This window comes from Balaenoptera physalus (assembly GCF_965194825.1).
Source record: "Balaenoptera physalus genome assembly, chromosome: 15".
NCBI lineage: Eukaryota > Metazoa > Chordata > Mammalia > Artiodactyla > Balaenopteridae > Balaenoptera > Balaenoptera physalus.
The window spans coordinates 96147147-96169444 of NC_138894.1; the positions used below are offsets into that span (position 1 = coordinate 96147147).

General features: G+C 47.8%; 1 protein-coding gene across 4 annotated transcripts in view; it reads right to left on the reverse strand.

The window, feature by feature from the left end:
• Positions 1-22298, reverse strand: part of TRAPPC12 (trafficking protein particle complex subunit 12) — a 73604-nt gene that overhangs the window by 28678 nt on the left and 22628 nt on the right. For all 4 annotated transcript variants that reach the window (XR_014254126.1, XM_082427039.1, XM_082427037.1 and 1 more), the window contains exons 4-5: positions 17806-17919; positions 16500-16638 (exon numbers count right to left, since the gene is read on the reverse strand). Coding sequence is in view for 3 of the 4 variants with exons in the window: in XM_082427039.1 (XP_082283165.1) it covers positions 16500-16638; positions 17806-17919 (253 nt within the window). In the remaining variant the exon portion in view is untranslated. The remainder of the gene's footprint in view (positions 1-16499; positions 16639-17805; positions 17920-22298) is intronic.

Here is a 22298-nt window from a genome sequence, read left to right on the forward strand (position 1 = left end):
TCCCGGGAGCCTGTGCAGCCCGCCACGGCCAGGGTCCCGTGATCCAGGGACAACTTCCCCGGGAGAACGCACTGCCCGCCTCAGGCTGGTGCAACGTCACGCCGGCCTCGGCCGCCGCAGGCTCACCCCGCCTCCTCTGTACACCTCCCTCCCCGCGGCCTGAGTGAGCCAGAGCCCCCGAAGCAGCTGCGCCTTTAACCCCGTCCTGTCTGGGCGGGGAATAGACGCCCTCAGGCGACCGACACGCAGAGGCAGAGGCGGGGCCAAATCCAAAGCTGAACCACAGGAGCTGTGCGAACAGGGAAGAGAAGGGGAAATCTCTCCCAGCAGCCTCAGAAGCAGCGCATTAAAACTCCACAAACAACTTGATGTGCCTGCATCTGTTGAATACCTGAATAGACAACGAATCATCCCAAATTCAGGAGGTGGACTTTGGGAGCAGGATATATTAATTTTTCCCCTTTTCCTTTTATTTGTGAGTGTATATGTATATGCTTCTGGGTGAGATTCTGTCTGTATAGCTTTGCTTTACAATAGCTTTATTTTACTTCACTATATTATAGCCTCTTTCTTTCTTTCTTTCTATTTTTTCTCTCTTTTACTCTGAGCCGTGTGGACGAAAGGCTCTTGGTGCTCCAGCCAGGCATCAGGGCCGTGCCTCTGAGGTGGGAGAGCCAACTTCAGGACACTGGTCCACAAGAGACCTCCCAGCTCCACGTAATACCAAACGGCAAAAATCTCTCAGAGATCTCCATCTCAACATCAAGACCCAGCTTCACTCAACGACCAGCAAGCTACAGTGCTGGACACCCTATGCCAAACAACTAGCAAGACAGGAACACAGCCCCATCCATTAGCAGAGAGGCTGCCTAAAATCATAATAAGGCCACAGACACCCCAAAATACACTGCCAGACATGGACGTGCCCACCAGAAAGACAAGATCCAACCTCATCCACCAGAGCTCAGGCACTAGTTCCCTCCACCAGGAAGCCTACACAACCCACTGAACCAACCTTAGCCACTGGGGACAGATACCAAAAACAACGGGAACTACGAACCTGCAGCCTGTGAAAAGGAGACCCCAAACACAGTAAGATAAGCAAAATGAGACGACAGAAAAACACACAGCAGATGAAGGAGCAGGGTCAGAACACACCAGACTTAACAAATGAAGAGGAAATAGGTAGTCTACCTGAAAAAGAATTCAGAATAATGATAGTAAGGATGATCCAAAATCTTGGAAATAGAATAGACAAAATGCAAGAAACATTTAACAAGGACGTAGAAGAACTAAAGAGGAACCAAGCAATGATGAAAAACACAATAAATGAAATTAAAAATACTCTAGACGGGATCAATAGCAGAATAACTGAGGCAGAAGAAAGGATAAGTGACCTGGAAGATAAAATGGTGGAAATAACTACTACAGAGCAGGATAAAGAAAAAAGAATGAAAAGAACTGAGGACAGTCTCAGAGACCTCTGGGACAACATTAAACGCACCAACATTCGAATTATAGGGGTCCCAGAAGAAGAAGAGAAAAAGAAAGGGACTGAGAAAATATTTGAAGAGATTATAGTTGAAAACTTCCCTAATATGGGAAAGGAAATAGTTAATCAAGTCCTGGAAGCACAGAGAGTCCCATACAGGATAAACCCAAGGAGAAACACACCAAGACACATATTAATCAAACTGTCAAAAATTAAATATAAGGAAAACATATTAAAGGCAGCAAGGGAAAAAAAACAAATAACACACAAGGGAATCCCCATAAGGTTAACATCTGATCTTTCAGCAGAAACTCTGCAAGCCAGAAGGGAGTGGCAGGATATACTTAAAGTGATGAAGGAGAAAAACCTACAGCCAAGATTACACTACCCAGCAAGGATCTCATTCAGATTCGATGGAGAAATTAAAACCTTTACAGACAAGCAAAAGCTGAGAGAGTTCAGCACCACCAAACCAGCTTTACAACAAATGCTGAAGGAACTTCTCTAGGCAAGAAAAACAAGAGAAGGAAAACACCTACAATAACAAACCCAAAACATTTAAGAAAATGGGAATAGGAACATACATATCGATAATTACCTTGAATGTAAATGGACTAAATGCTCCCACCAAAAGACACAGGCTGGCTGAATGGATACAAAAACAAGGCCCATATATATGCTGTCTACAAGAGACCCACTTCAGACCTAGAGACACATATAGACTGAAAGTGAGGGGATGGAAAAAGATATTCCATGCAAATGGAAATCAAAAGAAAGCTGGAGTAGCAATTCTCATATCAGACAAAATAGACTTTAAAATAAAGACTATTACAAGAGACAAAGAAGGACACTATATAATGATCAAGGGATCGATCCAAGAGGAAGGTATAACAATTGTAAATATTTATGCACCCAACATAGGAGCACCTCAATACATAAGGCAAATACTAACAGCCATAAAAGGGGAAATCGACAGCAACACAATCATAGTAGGGGACTTTAACACCCCACTTTCACCAATGGACAGATCATCCAAAATGAAAATAAATAAGGAAACACAAGCTTTAAATGATACATTAAACAAGATGGACTTAATTGATATTTATAGGACATTCCACCCAAAAACAACAGAATACACATTTTTCTCAAGTGCTCATGGAACATTCTCCAGGATAGATCATATCTTGGGTCACAAATCAAGCCTTGGTAAATTTAAGAAAATTGAAATCGTATCAAGTATCTTTTCCGACCACAACGCTATGAGACTAGATATCAATTACAGGAAAAGATCTGTAAAAAATACAAACACATGGAGGCTACACAATACATTACTTAATAACGAAGTGATCACTGAAGAAATCAAAGGAGAAATCAAAAAATACCTAGAAACAAATGACAATGGAGATACGACGACCCAAAACCTATGGGACGCAGCAAAAGCAGTGCTAAGAGGGAAGTTTATAGCAATACAAGCCTACCTCAAGAAACAGGAAACATCTCGAATAAACAACCTAACCTTGCACCTAAAGCAATTAGAGAAAGAAGAACAAAAAAACCCCAAAGCCAGCAGAAGGAAAGAAATTATAAAGATCAGGTCAGAAATAAATGAAAAAGAAATGAAGGAAACAATAGCAAAAATCAATGAAACTAAAAGCTGGTTCTTTGAGAAGATAAACAAAATTGATAAACCATTAGCCAGACTCATCAAGAGAAAAAGGGAGAAGACTCAGATCAATAGAATTAGAAATGAAAAAGGAGAAGTAACCACTGACACTGCAGAAATACAAAAGATCATGAGAGATTACTACAAGCAACTCTATGCCAATAAAATGGACAACCTGCAAGAAATGGATAGATTCTTAGAAATGCACAAACTGCCGAGACTGAACCAGGAAGAAATAGAAAATATGAACAGACCAATCACAAGCACTGAAATTGAAACTGTGATTAAAAACCTTCCAACAAACAAAAGCCCAGGACCAGATGGCTTCACAGGTGAATTCTATCAAACATTTAGAGAAGAGCTAACACCTATCCTTCTCAAACTCTTCCAAAATATTGCAGAGGGAGGAACACTCCCAAACTCATTCTATGAGGCCACCATCACCCTGATACCAAAACCAGACAAAGATGTCACAAAGAAAGAAAACTACAGGCCAATATCACTGATGAACATAGATGCAAAAATCCTCAACAAAATACTAGCAAACAGAATCCAACAGCACATTAAAAGGATCATACACCATGATCAAGTGGGGTTTATCCCAGGAATGCAAGGATTCTTCAATATACGCAAATCAATCAATGTGATACATCATATTAACAAATTGAAGGAGAAAAACCATATGATCATCTCAATAGATGCAGAGAAAGCTTTCGACAAAATTCAACACCCATTTATGATAAAAGCCCTGCAGAAAGTAGGCATAGAGGGAACTTTCCTCAACATAATAAAGGCCATATATGACAAACCCACAGCCAACATTGTCCTCAATGGTGAAAAACTGAAACCATTTCCACTAAGATCAGGAACAAGACAAGGTTGCCCACTCTCACCACTATTATTCAACATAGTTTTGGAAGTGTTAGCCACAGCAATCAGAGAAGACAAAGAAATAAAAGGAATCCAAATCGGAAAAGAAGAAGTAAAGCTGTCACTATTTGCAGATGACATGATACTATACATAGAGAATCCTAAAGATGCTACCAGAAAACTCCTAGACCTAATCAATGAATTTGGTAAAGTAGCAGGATACAAAATTAATGCACAGAAATCTCTTGCATTTCTATACACTAATGACGAAAAATCTGAAAGTGAAATTAAGAAAACACTCCCATTTACCATTGCAACAAAAAGAATAAAATATCTAGGAATAAGCCTACCTAAGGAGACAAAAGACCTGTATGCAGAAAATTATAAGACAATGATGAAAGAAATTAAAGATGATACAAATAGATGGAGAGATATACCATGTTCCTGGATTGGAAGAATCAACATTGTGAAAATGACTCTACTACCCAAAGCAATCTACAGATTCAATGCAATCCCTATCAAACTACCACTGGCATTTTTCACAGAACTAGAACAAAAAATTTCACAATTTGTATGGAAACACAAAAGACCCCGAATAGCCAAAGCAATCTTGAGAACGAAAAATGGAGCTGGGGGAATCAGGCTCCCTGACTTCAGACTATATTACAAAGCTTCAGTAATCAAGACAGTTTGGTACTGGCACAAAAACAGAAATATAGATCAATGGAACAGGATAGAAAGCCCAGCGATAAACCCACACACATATGGTCACCTTATTTTTGATAAAGGAGGCAAGCATATACAGTGGAGAAAAGACAGCCTCTTCAATAAGTGGTGCTGGGAAAATTGGACAGGTACATGTAAAAGTATGAAATTAGAACACTCCCTGACACCATGCACAAAAATAAACTCAAAATGGATTAAAGACCTAAGTGTAAGGACAGGCACTATCAAACTCTTAGAGGAAAACATAGGCAGAACACTCTATGACATACATCACAGCAAGATTCTTTTTGACCCAGCTCCCAGAGAAATGGAAATAAGAACACAAATAAACAAATGGGACCTAATGAAACTTAAAAGCTTTTGCACAGCAAAGGAAACCATAAACAAGACCAAAAGACAACCATCAGAATGGGAGAAAATATTTGCAAATGAAGCAACTGACAAAGGATTAATCTCCAAGATTTACACGCAGCTCATGCAGCTCAATAACAAAAAAACGAACAACCCCATCCAAAAATGGGCCGAAGACCTAAATAGACATTTCTCCAAAGAAGATATACAGATGGCCTACAGACACATGAAAGAATGCTCAACATCATTAATCATTAGAGAAATGCAAATCAAAACTACAATGAGATATCATCTCACACCGGTCAGAATGGCCATCATCAAAAAATCTAGAAACAGTAAATGCTGGAGAGGGTGTGGAGGAAAGGGAACACTCTTGCACTGTTGGTGGGAATGTAAATTGATACAGCCACTATGGAGAACAGTATGGAGGTTCCTTAAAAAACTACAAATAGAACTACCATACGACCCAGCAATCCCACTACTGGGCATATACCCTGAGAAAACCATAGGTCAAAAAGAGTCATGTACCAAAATGTTCATTGCAGCTCTATTTACAATAGCCAGGACATGGAAGCAACCTAAATGTCCATCGACAGACGAATGGATAAAGAAGATGTGGCACATATATACAATGGAATATTACTCAGCCATAAAAAGAAATGAAATGGAGGTATTTGTAATGAGGTGGATGGAGTTAGAGTCTGTCATACAGAGTGAAGTAAGTCAGAAAGAGAAAAACAAATACAGTATGCTAACACATATATACGGAATCTAAGGGGAAAAAAAAAAAAAAAAAAGGCCATGAAGAACCTAGTGGCAAGACGGGAATAAAGACACAGACCTACTAGAGAATGGACTTGAGGATATGGGGAGGGGGTGGGGTGAGATGTGACGGGGTAAGAGAGTGTCATGGACATATATACACTACCAATTATAAAATAGATAACTAGTGGGAAGCAGCCGCATAGCACAGGGAGATCAGCTCGGTGCTTTGTGACCACCTAGAGGGGTGGGACGGGGAGGGTGGGAGGGAGGGAGATGCAAGAGGGAAGAGAAATGGGAACATATTGTATATGTATAACTGATTCACTTTGTTATAAAGCAGAAGCTAACACACCAGTGTAAGGCAATTATACTTCAATAAAGATGTTAAAAAAAAAAAAATAGAGAAAATGATCAAAATCCAAACCTAGTTCTTTGACAAAAATCAATAAAATTTATAAAACTCAAGCCAGGCTAACCAAGAAAAAAGAGAGAAGACATGAATTACTAATATCAGAAATGAAAAAGGGGTCATCACTACTGATCACATGGACATTAAAAGGAAAATAAAGGAATATGATGAACAAATCTATGTCAACAAATTTTATAACCTAGATGAAATGGACCAACTCCTTGAAAGACACAACCTACTTACTAAAACTCATACAAGGAGAAACAGACAATCTAAATAGGCCAATATCTACTTAAGAAATGAAATCAATAAATAATAACCTTCCAAAAGTAGAAGGCACCAGGCCGAGGCCCAGATGGTTTCACTGATGAATTCTATAAAACATTTAAGGAAGAACTGGCACCAATTCTCGACAATCTCTTCCAGAAAACAGAAGTGGAGGGGATGCTCCGTAATTCATTCTACGAGGCCAGCATTGCCCTTACAGAACAATCAGGAAAAAATCAGTATTATAAGAAAGGAAAACTACAGATGAACATAGATACAAAAATCCTCAACAAAATTAGCAAGTCAAATCCAACTAAACCAAATCCAACAAAAAGTTAGCAAATCAAAACTAACAGTGTATAAAAGAAATTATCCACCATGACCAACTGGGATTTATTCCAGGTATGCAAGGTTGGTTCAACATTCAAAAATCAATTAACGTAACCCATCACATCAAACAAGCTAAACAAGAAAAATCACACAATAAATCAAGAGAAACAGAAAAAGCATTTGACAAAATATACCACCCATTCATGATTAAAACTCTCAGCAAACTAAGAATAGAGGAAAACGTCCTCAATTTGATAAAGAACATCTATAAAAACCTACAGCTAACAACATAATCAATGGTGAAAAACTAGATGCTTTCCCCCTAAGGTCCTGAATAATGCCGAGATGCCCTCCCCTTTTTACCACTCCTACTGAACATGGTACTGGAAGTCCTAACTAACGCAGACAGAACAAAGACCTTTTGGAAGACCAAAAGAACATGCCTGCAGTTCTGTCTGCTCTGGGCCCTCACACCATCTTCTCTCCAAGCACCGTCTTCTATGGAGTAACAGACATCCCTGTCCCAAACTGTCGAGCTTTCCACCAGAGCCTGTCTGTGCTGGACCAGACTCCCGCAGCTCTGGGAGGTGGACGCAGGCAGACGCCGGCGACAGGTGACGCTCCACGTGCCTCCCTGTGACTCGCATCTGGAGTTGGGACTCTATCCAGATGGCCGAGAGCAGGAAGAGGAAGAGCCAGCACCGGTCCTCCTTAGCCACGTCCCCCTTGCCCGTGGCTCTCCTGGGGGTGTCTGGGAGAAAGCCAGGGCTAAAGTGGGAAACAGCTTCCTCCGCTTCTCTCTTGGTACCACTGGGAAGGTCTCATACTGCTTAAAAATCTCGAAGAGCAGAAATCGAGAGGGAAGCACACACACAGCCTCATGACACGTCAGAAAGAGAAATGCCCCTCTCTAGAGAAATATACTGTCCATACAGCCAAAACAAGAAAAGCAGCTGGAGAAACGCTGTCTATTAATCCTAGCTTGAACAGGTTAACAGCCAGTTACTCAGCGGCTTTCAGGTGCCAAAGGCAAGCACAGGCGCTGGATGTACACACGAAGGGGATGTGACCACTGTCTCCAAGCAAACCCCACACTCTCGCCAATAAAACAGCAGAAACTGCTTCGACGTAACTCAGGCCTTTCCTGTTTTTGTTTGTTTTAAAGAAATGCAAATAAAAGTACCTTTAAACTGATTCTCTCAGTCTAGCAAACCCAGCCTTGCTGTGTGTGAAGAGTCACTGGGAATCAGTGAAGCCCTTCATGCCAGAAGAATCCAGCGACATGAAATACACACAGCTCCACACCAGCCAGAAGCCTGTCTCCCCTGCGTGGAGAGCACGCCTCGACAAAGAGGGCAAGTCAGAATCTGGAAGGAAACGTGTTTCCCAGTGGATCTGTTTTTCTGGAAAGTTCCCACACACAGTCACGACCTGCCAAAATCTAGGTTGGTATAAATACGGTAGAAGTGCTCTCATTAATCATTTAGAAAACATTAAATGAAAACACTCCTACACAATTCATGTTATCGAGTCCCATGCAGTACGGCAGACCCACTCGGCAGCCCCAGAAAGTCAGAGCGGGATGCACCAGAAATCACGCAGGCCCCGTGCTGGGCAGCGAACTTGAAAGAAGAAGCAAGAGGAGGAATGTCAGCTTGACTCCCGGGGGGCACACAGGCACAGGACTTCCCTGGCGTGGAGACGGTCTGGACCTCCCGCCACCCACTCGCCTGTGTGCTGGGTGGGTGGCGTCCTCTCTCAACTTTCCTGGCCGCCTGCCCAGCAGGACAGGGGACTGGGACACGGCCAGGCTGCTGGGAGGCCCGAGCGTGCTGACGCGATGGCGCATGGTGCCTGGTGGACGCCCAGCAAAGCGCAGACTCCGCGGACCCTCTGCCCACGGTCGGCAGGCTCAGCTCTCCCCCTTGGGGCCTGGCAGGTCCTCGTGCCATCAGGGCAAGCAGGATCCGGTGCCTGACTGCTGCTCTGCACTTGCTTCCCTAGATCCGGCGCCCACCCCCGTCCTTCCCCGACCCCGGCGGCCCGGCGGCACGCGAGGAGCGGAGCCCCTGCTTCCTCTGCTCTGCCATGAGGACGCAGGTCGGGGGACGCCCGTGCCTGTCGGAGAGCACAGAGTCCCTCACCCGCCACAAAACAACCCTCAACGAGACACTTCCAACTCCAAGGCTGCATCTGAAAACAAAAAACCAGCCTGAGCGAGTCCTAGACGACTTATTATTAAAGGGGTAATTCGGGGCTGCCCCAGAGCCCTGAGGCAGGAAGGAGAATTCAGGACGGTCCATACTGACTCTGCACGAGTCTGAAATGCTGAGTCTGATGCAGGTGGCACTGGGAACGCACGTGTCTCCCATGTTTCTCGCCTGAGACGGGTTACAGGAGGCTTCACTCGGGTGTCCTGACGATAGAGGTGGCGCCCTGAACTGAACATTTTCGTCTCCCTTTAACCATCTGTTCTGGGAAAGACTGGAAATGCCAGAGTTCACTAGCGGAGTGAGCAACGTGAAAAGCTGTAGGATTTACTAACCAGCCTTCTCAGATCGAGGAAAATATGCTTGAAGTGATAAACTCTGAAGAGTTCTGGCACCGAGGAAAGTAAACTGGAAATCTAACCTAAGCAGCAGATGTTAACTCTGAGAGGTGAGTTAATTTTCTCATGGAAAACAAGTAAGACATTTGAAATGTGCTGAACAATCCTGAACCACCATGTATGGTTATGTGTTGATAAAAAGTTTCTGAATTTAGTCTGAGAACTAGAAACGTGAGTTGCATGACTCTGGAGGGAGGGCAGAAAAGGACTGAAGACCCAGCGACAGTTCAGCTTTGCTGACCCAGGCGGGGAGGGAGCTGATGGGAGCCAGAGGGTCAATCAGAGTGTGTCTGTCTCATCAGCTTTAGTTTGACTCGGTAATTCATAAGGATTAAGTTCTGAAATAAGACTTCATATGAAATCATTATAGCTCTAATAAACTAAACACATAGATTTGAATTTAGTATCAGAAGAGGCACTGCTATCTGTGCGTTTTTTAAACAACAATCAAAATGTTTTTCATTTCTAACAGGGAGATCTGTGGCTTCACAGTTTTCCTCCGGGTGCACGGAAAGCTGGAGTGAACCGTCCTACGCAGAGGTGCACTTTGACAGCCCAAAGCTCACTTCCAACATTACGCTTTCTTTCGAACAGGAGACAGAATTCCAACAACAGATGGAAAAGATGGTGCTGGGATGGGAAACTGTAGTGTCCTACAAGAGGCTGAAAAGAACTCCATCAGGAATGGGTATGTTAACGACATCAGGAATGGACATTTCATCTGTTTTGAAGATAAAATTTCAATGAATATGCATAACTTAAAGAGTGAACCCAAATGTAATGTTAATAATAATGTATCAACACTGGTTATCAACTGTAACAAAGGCACCAGACCAAAGCAAGACATTCATAAAAAAACACAGTGAATGATCTCGTAATATTATCCATGGATATAATTCCTCTCAACACTTCTCAAGAATACAAAGCCAACAGGAGAAGAAGCAATCTGTTTTAGTGTAACAATTACAATATCAAAAATAATTTGATTAAAAGCAAATTAAAAGGAGAAGGCTATTATAAACATATGAAGAATGGCTCTCAAAAGAGAAACAACATGAAGGGTTTTGAAAAGGTACTTTAAAGTCTTAACAGGAACAGTAATTCTGAACTTGTCAACATTAAAGACAAACAAAACCCAAAACACTTAATTTGGGAAAAGGCTGGCATCTGTGACCCTCTTGCTTTCTCCCCGGGCGCTGAGGTGGGAGCAGGTTTCCAGGGAGGGGTGGATGCTCTGCGGGCTGTGTAGGGTGGTACAGGGGTGTCTGTCTTCAGGGCCAAAGACGATGTGGGCAGGGAGCGTGGGGGACCCTTACTAAGCTGACAAAAAGGTTATGTTGGTATTTTTTAGGGTTAGAAACAATATTTCCCAGAATGGGAGAAGATATTTGCAAGATTTATAACAAATAAAGGATTAAATACCTAAAATATGTAAAGAACTACAACAAATCAATAACACAAAATAACCCAATGGAAACGTGGGCAAAGATTATGAAGGAATGGGTCCCCTCAGAGGAAACTGCAACAGCCAGTAACACACAAAAGCCATTTAACCCTAGAAGATGTGACAAGAGATAGAATTTCAGACCCACCAGATAGAAGTCTTATTGACAAGACTTATTGACAAGTGGGGAAACAAAAACTTGAATACACTGGTTTTGGGAATCTAAATTAGTATAACTACTTTGGAAAGTAATTTGACCACTTCTTTTAACACTGGAAATACAACCACCACACAGCCTGGCACTGACACTTTTAATTTATACCTTAGAGAAATGCAGGAACATGTGGCCAAAGAGAAACACGCACCACAATGCATCGTTCATTAGGGTCTGGAATCGGAAAGATCCTACTTGCTCACCTTATGGATACAAATAATGTTATGTGGGAAAAAGAGGCAAAATGAAGAAAGATACGCTCCTCATGTACATTTCAAAAGCCTGCAGTTCTCTCTGTATTGTGTGTGTGTGTGTATATGTGTGTATGCAGTGGAAATGTCAAAACATGATATGGAAACACAAATTCACGCTAAGCTGCTTTATGAGGGGATGGAAATGGGGAGCTTTAAAGGCTGAATCAATAATACTTGAGTTTATTACAAAAAATGTCTGAAGTAAATATGAAAAAAATATTAATATTTGTTAACTATCTGAGTGCTTAATAAAACTCTTTTTTGACGTTTAAAAAAATTTAATTTTTGGGGCTTCCCTGGTGGCGCAGTGGTTGAGAGTCTGCCTGCCAATGCAGGGGACACGGGTTTGAGCCCTGGTCTGGGAAGATCCCACATGCCGCGGAGCAACTAGGCCCGTGAGCCACAATAACTGAGCCTGCGCGTCTGGAGCTTGTGCTCCGCAACAAGAGAGGCCGTGATAGTGAGAGGCCTGCGCACCGTGATGAAGAGTGGTCCCCACTTGCCGCAACTAGAGAAAGCCCTTGCAGAGACACGAAGACCCAACACAGCTAAAAATAAATAAATAAATAAATTAAAAAAAAAAATTTAATTTTTATTGAGTAAAGAGTGGATTCAACCAGGAGGCATCCCAGCATAGGACTTCTCAAAAGGGACAGAACTGGATGGGTGAGAGTACACAGGACGCGAGTGACAGAAAAATCAAGCGTCTCCACCTGCGGGAACCCTTCAAGCAGCCCAGTGGCATCTGGTTCTGGAAACTGTGCGTATGACGACCCTGCTGGAAGCACGATCAGAGCTCCAGACAGGGGCCTGCCAGCCCTCAGGCAGCGGGACGCCGACAGGAAAGCCAGCCTTGCCCGGCAGAGCGGACAGCTTCTCACGGTGCCGCTGCGGCTCCGGGCTCAGGCCACTGTTCTGACTTCTTCTACTGGCACGACCGGCGCTGAAGCTCTGGGTTTCCCGAGCTGTGTGACAGCTACAGGTGGAGAAGCTCGGTGGCCGAGTGTCACCCTAGCGTATCACATCTGGGTGTGTCCTGCTGGGGTGTGGGGATCACACGTCAAGGAGGAGACGCGAGCTGTCTGCTCACAGCCCCCCGCCAGGGCTTCTAAACCCCACACCTGAGAATGAGCTCTGCTCACCACGCTGTGGGCAGCCTGAGGTGCTTGATGCGAGCAGCTTCTGACCCCACCTCTCGGGCCTGGAATTACAGGGAGGCACATACAGCAGCTTCTGACCCCACCTCTCGGGCCTGGAATTACAGGGAGGCACATACAGCAGCTTCTGACCCCACCTCTCGGGCCTGGAATTACGGGGATGCACATACAGCAAAGGGGGGGGCAGCAATTGACGGAGAGCGCGAAGAGGGAGGACACAGGTGAGGGACGAGCAAGGACAGAGTTCAGGGAAGGGGGCTCCTCCAGCCTCCGGTGGCCTGTTCAACAACCACTGCTGTCATTCTTTCTTGCGAACAAGGGTGAGAATTCCAAACAACTCATTAAAAGGTGGCCTGAGTGTGTGGAAACACACACTCCCTGAAAGTAACTCCATGCAAACTGCTAGAAATGTCAGAGGATATATAAGACCATAATACTCTTCCTTTCTTAGATGAAAATTAAAAAAGAAAATTTCATGATTTTTACTCATGATTCATTACTTGTTATGAATATTCTGAATGGGTAAAAATTATGCTCAATATTTAAATAAAATATATTAAAGCTCATTCATAAACGTTATTTATTTGTTTGTATCATTATAGCTTCCTTTTAAAAAGCACATTTTAATGACCTGCTTTGCTTATATACTGGAAGCTAAAATGAAATGAATGAATCAAAATCTCCCATTTAGGCTTGTTACACCACAAAATAAGAAGAAAAATGAGTAAACATTCAGCATATCATTATGGATGAATGTTAACACACTTTAGCTCAAATGTACGTATGATTTACGTCTACTTCATAATTTAAATTAGCCGCTTAATGATGCAGGGCCACCAGCTCCTCTTTATCCCTACCCCAGTGCAATTTAATTCCAGGCAGAATCAGAAGCCTGCGTTCAGTGTGCACATCCTTAGGACGAGATGTTCCAAGAGTTGAGGGGAAGGATGACAGAGTTCTACAGCTGGACCCAAGGACCCGATTCCTCGTTTCGCAGGAAGCTCGGCGTCACCTCCATGAACCCCCGTCCGCGAGGAGACAGAGCAGGGCCGCGGTGGCCACAGGACAGAGTACCTGTAGTTTAGAGCCACTGGCCGATGGCCTGCGCGCTCAGAGTTCTGAGTTTTTGTCAGCAGCAGACAAAACACCTGTCGGCACCAGCTGCCGATCCCCGGACCCGGCGGAGGGTCCCGCGCTCTGCCGCGAGCGTGACCAGGCCCGGGGGTCAGGGGGAGACTGTGGGAGCCGTCAGGCCACAGTCAGGCACAGAGGGAAGAAACATGTTTTTCCTATGCTGAAGGGAAACATAGCTGCTCCTTACCAGAAGCATGGGAACAGCCGTCTCTTGATTATCAAAGCTGCCAGGGAGAATTTACTGAACAGAAATACCCCCACACTTCCCCATGCAACACGCCTTTACCCTTTCCATCGAACACCCTTCCACCATTAAGAAGTGGCAACAAAGACACACCCTCATTTAAGGTGGAAGCCTGCAAATCGCCTTCTGCGGAAGGGACGGACCACAACGGCTAGGAAGTGCAGGCGAGAAAGGAGCGCAGGACCTGCCACGCTGGGGGAGCGGCCCCCGGACAACCAGGGGATGCTGGGCCTCTCCAGACGAGCACGGGGGGACGTGAACTCCCCTACAACGCCGGGCGCACGGACGAGCCTTACGGAGCGAGAGGACGGATACAGCCCCGCTCCCCAGCGCTGGGGGCTTCCTGGCACAAGTGTGGGAGGGTGACCTTCCAAGACAGGAGGCAGACAGGTCTGCCTGCCCTGTGCAGACACCACGGGGCCCCAGAGCAGGAAGCGCGGGCGGGTGAGCAAGGCCCGGGGGCCTCCCACCCACATCTAAACCTGTGGAGCCACCACTGCAGCTGGGGCCACACCCCTGAACGCTTGCTCACCAGGGCTACTGGTTTTGGGCCCTTCTCGCCTGGTCCTCCGGAGACTAGCTGGACCCAACAGGCCACTGGGTGGTAAGAAGTTTCACAAATTTGGGACGGGGGCCCTGCCGCCCCCTTCCTGACTCTGAGCGGTATAGCACGGCTGGTTCACTTCCACTCAGTCGAGCCAACCTCATCAAGACAACCGGTCTGATTTCTGCCCTGTTGTAGGTTTTAAAACCTACTTTTTTCCCCACTTTTCTACAAGGGGTGAGTTCCTTTAGTCAAAAAGAAGAAAAAGAATTTTTACACTAGTGAGGCTAAAAGTCTAACAGTAACTCACGTTGAAAATCCTCCTTCAAGGGCTTCCCTGGTGGCGCAGTGGTTGAGAATCCGCCTGCCAATGCAGGGGACACGGGTTCGAGCCCTGGTCCGGGAAGATCCCACATACTGCAGAGCAACTAAGCCCGTGCACCACAACTACTGAGCCTGCGCTCTAGAGCCCACGAGCCACAGCTACTGAGCCTGTGTGCCTAGAGCCCGTGCTCCACAACAAGAGAAGCCACCACAATGAGAAGCCCACGCACCGCAACTAAGAGTAGACCCTGCTCGCCGCAACTAGAGAAAGCCTGTGCACAGCAATGAAGACCCAATGCAGCCAAAAATAAATAAATTAAAAAATAATTAAAAAAAAAAAAAAAAAAGAAAATCCTCCTTCAAGCCTGGGAAAACTCAGGGCAATACAGACCAACTCCCATTACGTGAAAAGTGAAGATGATGAAGGATAAAGCACTGAGGACTAAGAAAGCCTAACCCCCCAACCTTCCCTGTGTCTCCCAAAGAAACAGGATCTGAGTTTTAAGGAAAAACAACACAAAAAGAAGTTGAGAAACGTGTTTTCACTTCTAGTCTTCTTAGTTCATCATTTACCTACCAAGTTAAAGAAGATGTTGATTTTTTGAAACTTCTCCAAAAATTACCATCTTTATTATTAATTGGGCCTTTGTAGTCTCTTGTCCTGTTTTTATATTTTCTGCCTCAATCAGGCTCTGCATTTCCTGGCAACCAGGACCTTTCTTTGTCGCTCCACTGCTGCATCCAACAGACGCTAACCAGCCAATCTTACAAAAGATGGCAGCGATCTACGGTGTGTCACTCGTGAATTAAGAACAGATAAGAAAAACAGCCAGTGCAGTGATTACTACGTGCGGCCACTTCTAAGCAACTTACACATATGACCTCATTTACTCTTCATGACTCTCCAGGAAGAAGCACGGTTACCACCCGTGTTGTACCGATAAGGACACCGGGGCAGAGATACAGAATCACTGGCCCAAGGTCACACACGAGTAAGAGGAGGGGCCAGGATTTAACAGGGAGTCTGGCTCCAGAGCCTGGGCTTTCAGTACCCATGCTTATGCTGCCTCTCAGAGGTCCTTCCAAATTGTTTTACATTTAATACAAACATTTGATGGGTTTCAAACATATTTACAAGGTTCTCCACCAAGAGATGTTCATTCTACTTCAAGGCTGCTCCAGAAGGCTCTTTGTAACCGGCCCTCTCCCTTCCTCAAGTCTTATTTCTGGCCACCTTCCGACAACTACCCCACGCTGCAGCCCAGTGTTTACAAATGATGGTCCTGACCCACTGGTGGGCTGCAACCAGACTTTTAAATAAATTAAATAAATCAGAATGGAGATTAGGAGAAAATGGCACAGAATAAGTATTGCTGCATGACTGTGTCTCTGTTTCATTTCTCTGTGTACGTTTGCTTGTTACAAGATTGTTTTTTACTCCGGAGCACAGTCTGAATGTCCCACCTAATCCTCATACCAGATCTTAGTGCCATGGCACAGCAGGTCCCCGAGAAATGGCTGTGGAATGGGCAGATGGATGCGTCAGTGAGTCTGTCCAGGTTAGTGTGTTCAGGAGCCAGAGCGAGGTCACCCTGTAGGTCAAGGCTCACTGCGGGCCTCTTGTCTGATGACCAGGACTGGATACGTAAGTGCAGGCAAAGCAAAGCACATGCAAAAGCACTGACGTTAACCCCCAGCCTTACCCCTACGCCCAGGGTACACGTGAGGGTAGTACTCGTAATAGAGATCTGGCTGATCCAGGTTTCCGAAGGGCTCAAACTCCATCTCAGCATTCTGGAAAAGGCCCAGCTTCACCAGCAGTGCCAGCCTCACAAACCAAAGCTAAAAACACAAAATATAATTGAAATAATAGGTTATCTGTGTATCGCAGGTTCAGAGATTCCTATTCCCTTTTAATTTGATATTAGAGCTCGATTTCAAATACATTAAAACAAGGGCTAAACTAACTTTCTTTCTTAGCACGTTTGCATAATTACAGGTTTATAAAAATGGATTTAAAAAGAGACACCCCCTCCCCAAAGGAGAGCAGAATCCAGGGGTTGGGGTGAAGGAGGAGCGAGTACAGACGGAGGGGGTAGGCCGGCGAGGGCAGGGGGAGCGGGCAGCGGAGCTGTCGGGGGTGGGGGGTGGGGGGAGCGGCGAAGGGCGTGGCATCTCGGGGGTAGAGGGGCATGGGGGGCACAGTCGGTTTCGGTGGCCTGAACCCACGCACCTTCAGGAAACCAGCGGAGGCCACGTGAGGGCAGGGTTGGGGCCTCGGGAGTGACCCAAGTCAACCTCGTTCCACCACGGATAGAAACGAGGTGTAAAAGCAGTGACCACGTGGCAAGAGCCGGACTGAAAAGCCGGGCACCGCGCCGAGCGAAGGCCACCCTGCTCCGGCCCGCAGTGCACGGCCGTCGGGGGCGCCGCCTGTAACCTGGGGGCGGCGGGTGGGGCTCGCAGCTGCAGAGCAGGAAGGTGGCGGCAGTCTGTGGGACGACCATGAAGAGGGAGCGGGGTCGGCTCACGCGGGAAGCGGAGCCGTGTCCGGGGAGGGCCACCCTGGCCGTGGGGACGGGCTTCAGACATGAGCAAGGAAAACCTCCTCCGCTTGGGCCAGAGGCCGGGGGACGCGGCGCGAGTAACGTGGGCCGTTCGCTCCTGACCGCCCCCCGCCAGCTCCCGGCTGGCAGACGGAGAAACAGGAGCACGGCCCAGACCGCTGCGCCCGGAGGTCTCCAGGGTTCCTCCTCCCACCAGCTCTGCACGGACTTGGAGCATCTGGAGGCTGGTTTGATTTGGGGGGGGGGGTTCCCATAGAATTTCGAATAAAAGTTAGCAAATGCCCCGTGGAGAGGTGGGAATTGAAGGGCTTCTGCAGCTGCTCCTCGTGAGAGAAGCTTCCTGTCGTTCAGAACTCTACTCTCCGCGCTCCTCCCTCTTGAAGAATTTAAGGCCCTTCCAGCCCCCAGACGCTGCGGAAGCCGAGAAGCATCAGGGCAGTACCTGCAGGGAGTCGGCGGTGTGGCTGGTCGGCAGCCCGCTCTTGCCGTAGCCTTGGCCGTGGGCCGTAAGGAGCCGCCCGCACAGGTCCACGGCTGCCCTCCAGTTCTTGCAGCTCTGAAAGACACGGGGACACGTCACCAAGGGCTCGGCCGCTCAGACGGAAGGCCGGACGGGTGTTAGGCAGGAAGGGGGCCGAGCGGGAGACGCGCTTCAAGACGAGCGACAGAGAGTATCTTAACAGTTAAACCCCTGACAGAGCGCGAGGGCAGAATTCTTGTTGAAAGCTCCCGACCACAAATCCGTAAGACTGCTTTCCTTTCTAGCAAGACACCTCTATCTTGTGATTTTTATCAAATTACAATCAAATATTTAATTTTAATCCATGTGCTGGATATATTTGTATCTAAGGTCTGTGTGTGACTGACTGTAGTGGTTTATATGTTTAACATGATTCTGTGTTCTCAATATGAAAAATAAATCAATGAACTACGCCGACGCAACACGTTCTAGGCCGTGTATCCACACACAGCGCTTCATGTTATAACTAGAACCACAGGAACGCTGGCTGACACCGACACACGGGCTCAGGGACTCGGCCTCACCGTGCCTGTCTCTGCCCTGATGCGACACAGAAAGGAGGGCCACCAGGCAAAAGGGTGGGGAAGCATCGCCAGAGGGAACGTCTGACCCTTTAAGAAGCTGGAAGTGGGTGCTGGACGCAGGCTCTCCCGACAGAACAGGCACCACCCGCGCCGCGTGGGCGCACGGCCCAGCCCGCACGGCAGAAGTGGGGTAGGGGCCAGAGCAGGGGGGTGAACACACATCTTCGCACCTGTTAACCTTGGCTCCAGCAAGGAAGGGGGACAGTAAACTGCTGTTTTCAAGCACGCACTGAGTGATTTTGTGTCTGCGAAGTGCTTCTTGAACAAGAAGCCGGGGGTGCGGGGGGAGCGTGTCCAGCCTGTTCTTTCCTCAGTCAGAATTCACATTTCTATGACGCAGTCAGCAAGGACCAGCTCCTCGTGGAGGAACCCTCCTTCCTCTTCTTCCTCTCTCACGTGTGTGCCTGCGTGCGTGTGTGCGTGCCCAGCCCGCTTAGTGCAACCGGGGCGGGAAGGACGTTGGTGCGGCAGGAGTCCAGGCTCCACGGTGAACTGGTCCTGTGCCCTAGCGCAAGCCGCCTGCCCTCCCCAGCCACGGGCACCTCGGGCTCCTCACGGCTCCTCCTGACCCGACAGGTCATGGCTTTTTAGTGCCGAGTGATATTCCAGCGTCTGGACGAACCACCGTCACCCATTCACCTGCTGAAGGGCACCTTGGCCACGTCCAGTTTTTGGCCACGATGAATAAAGGTGCTATGAACACGCAAGTGCGGGCTTTCGTGCGGACGTGAGCTTGAAATCCTCCGGGCAAGCAGCAAGGAGCAGGACTGCCGGACTGGATGGCAGGAGCCTCTGGCTGTGCACGGACCCTCGAGGCCGTGCACACCTCCTGCTCCCACCAGCAGAGAATGGAGCCTGCTGGCCGCACGCCCGCCAGCACCTGCGGGGCCAGAGTCTGGAGTCCAGCCACTCTCAGGGGCGTGCAGTGCTCTCTCAGCGTTGCATGGGCTTCTCAACACTTTCTCGCATTATTTTCCTCACTGGCCCGACAGCCGGCGCCAGCTATCAGATTCCTGTCAGCAAGCTGCAACTGTAACAGGATGACGCAAACCTGATTTCTTAAAATACATCTTGCAGCTTTTTCTTTCCACGATGAGGAGACTGGCACAGAAACAGCGCAGTGTCAGGCCTCCTGCTCCAGGGCCATATGCTGTCCAGCTCTGAGAGCCACTGGTCCATCCTGAGACCGGACTGGAGCCACTTCCCTCGAAACGGTCCAAAGTACGACAAACGATTTCCAGGAACACAGGACTTCCACGTTCTGGTGGGTAGCTCAGAAATATTTTTAGGCCGGTTAAGATAATTTATACTAAAACTATCTTCAGATGCTTTCTCCGGTCTAAATTCAGCGCAATAATCCCTTTCTATGGTAACAGCGGCGGTGTATATCCTCCTTGAGCTGCAACCGTGGAAAGGGACAGGGAAGGGTGTTCTGCTGAGTTCGGACCAGCTCTGTGTGTACATCTCAGTGGGTCCCGTGTGCAGGGCTTGGTGACGGCCTCTTCCTGCCCGCCTGCGTCACACACGCTGACCCCTCCTGCCGGTGACACTAGATCGCAACAGAGCGCACGGGGCAGTCTTCCCAGGAAGGGACTTCAGCTGAGAGCGAGTGAGGGATGACCCAGTGAGGAGGGCAGGTGTGAGCAGCCGGGAAGCACAGGAGCAGGAGGGAAGGCCCTGTGGCCCGAGGGAGGGGGGCAGGGGAGGGTGGGCAGCACAGGTGAGGACGGGGGCAGGGAAGGCCAGGCCCCTGCGCAGGCTTTCAAGAGCATGGCGACATTTTGGAAACAGCAGCCCCTGCCGTGATGAAGAGTGAATCTGAGGGGCCACGCAGATGTCGCCGCAGCACTCGGGAGGGTATCCAGTCCTCCAGACCCCGCGTCGGCCTGTGGACCACACCCACTGCTGCTTGGTCCCTTCCGCAGGCTCCAGGCGGCTCTGTGCACCCTCCGGGGGGGGGGCGCTCATCTGCTGCCCAGGGACCGAGCGGCCCGCAGGGCCCAGCATACTCCGTGGTCCTGACAGGACACGTGGCCGCTGCCACCTCGGAGGGACTGTGGACCATGCCCCCTCAATGGCTTGTGACTGGCCCACAGCGAGAAAGGCCCAGAGGCTGAGAAACTTCTACAGGATGAGATGTCTGTTGAATGAAACAGTAACAAAAAGGGGCTTGCACGTAGTACATCTCATTTTTCTCATTATTATTAATTGATACTGAATTTTACAAAAGTTTTAGTCTGCTAAAGACTGGAAAGTCAAAAAAAAAAAACCACGAGAAAAACCCAAAACCCAAAACCAAACCCCACTGCCCTCAGCGCCGAGCCTGAAAAGCACAGCTGCAGGTGGCCTGTAGCAGCGTGTGGGCTGCAGAAGGCAGGGGGACAAGACTGGGTGACCATCTGGGCCTCTGAGATAGTCAGAGGGAAAGAAGCATAAGCAGCTGGCGTGTGGCCTGTGCCTGCCCGAGACGGAACGTGGGAGAACTGCCCGTGGAGGGTGTGGGCAGCGGCCGGGGCAGGGAGGAGGGGCCGTCCAGTTGGCCAGGCGGGGACGCAGAGCCAGAGAGAAGGAAGGTGGCGTCCTGGGAGCAGGGAGGAGACGCGGGCGGGTGGAGGTCGGATCCACGAGATGGGAGGTGAACAAGCCGCGGCGGGCAGCGAGGAGGCAGCTCCGGGGTCTGCAAGTCGCCAAGCTCCCGGGGGCAGCTCCAGGGACAGCGAGACTCAGTGCTCGTTTCTAACCAAATACTCGGAGCCTTACAGAGCAAAGGCGGACCAAGCTGGAGACAGGCCGACTGCCCGCTGGGAAGGAAGGAGAGAGCTGTGGTCGGGGAAGGATTCTGACCGCAGACCTCCGGAGGCGAGTGCCCGGCGGGAAGGGAAGGCTTCTGTCTGGGGATGGGGAGGGGAGGCCATTCATTGAGGAGTAGGGGGAGGGGCGGGGTCTGAAAGAAGCAGGGATCCTTTAAAAAGGCACCAAGAACAACCAGAAGCGCCCACCGGCACACACACACAGGGGATGGGACTTGGGTCTTCGGGACAACGGGTAACCCAACCTAAAACCTGACTCCTTAGTCTTTAGCTTCCTGCGGGCTCAGGGTGGTGGTGAGCAATTAGGGAAACGGCTAACAACGTTCCTCAGGCGCCAGTACTGAAAAGTGGGTTGGGAAACACTGCTCTAGGGTGCGTTCCAGCTCACCCATCCTGCCCGCATAAAAGCCAGCCTCGCATTCCAGGTAACTGTCAACTGCGACTGTGTCCTGTCTCCTCCTCTGGGTGAGGTCCTGGGGCAGTGGCCTTGTCTAGGGCACTGGTTTTAGCCTCTAACAGTATTTCTTTACTATGGCCCTTATCACGTATAGATGCTCCAAGATTTGTGAAACATGAAATAGTAAATTCTCAGAACTATAAAAGGCAGTAAAAAAAAAATAATACATTAGTAATGGAAGAGATGCAAATCACAATTTACTAGTGAGTTGATCTTCAACAGCTCCCACTGCCCCCCCCCAAAAAAAGAAAGAAAAATGATTTAAAAAAGCAAATGCCATTGCTAGCCTAAGAAATGAGAAAAAACAATTTTTTAAAAAGAACAAGTCAGGGCAGCCAAGGAGACATGAAAGCAAGTACATGCACATGGTACTGGTAAAGGTGCACTGGTATACTGTTTCTGAAAAATACGTATTAATAGTCTGTATTAATATGTCTCAAAACTGTCCCTACTCTGACCCAGTCGTTCTCCTCCTAGGATTGATCCTAAAGAAATAATCCAAGGACGACTGGGTCCAGGACCTGCAGGAAAAAATCCACGTGTAAGTGGATCCACGCAGTTCAC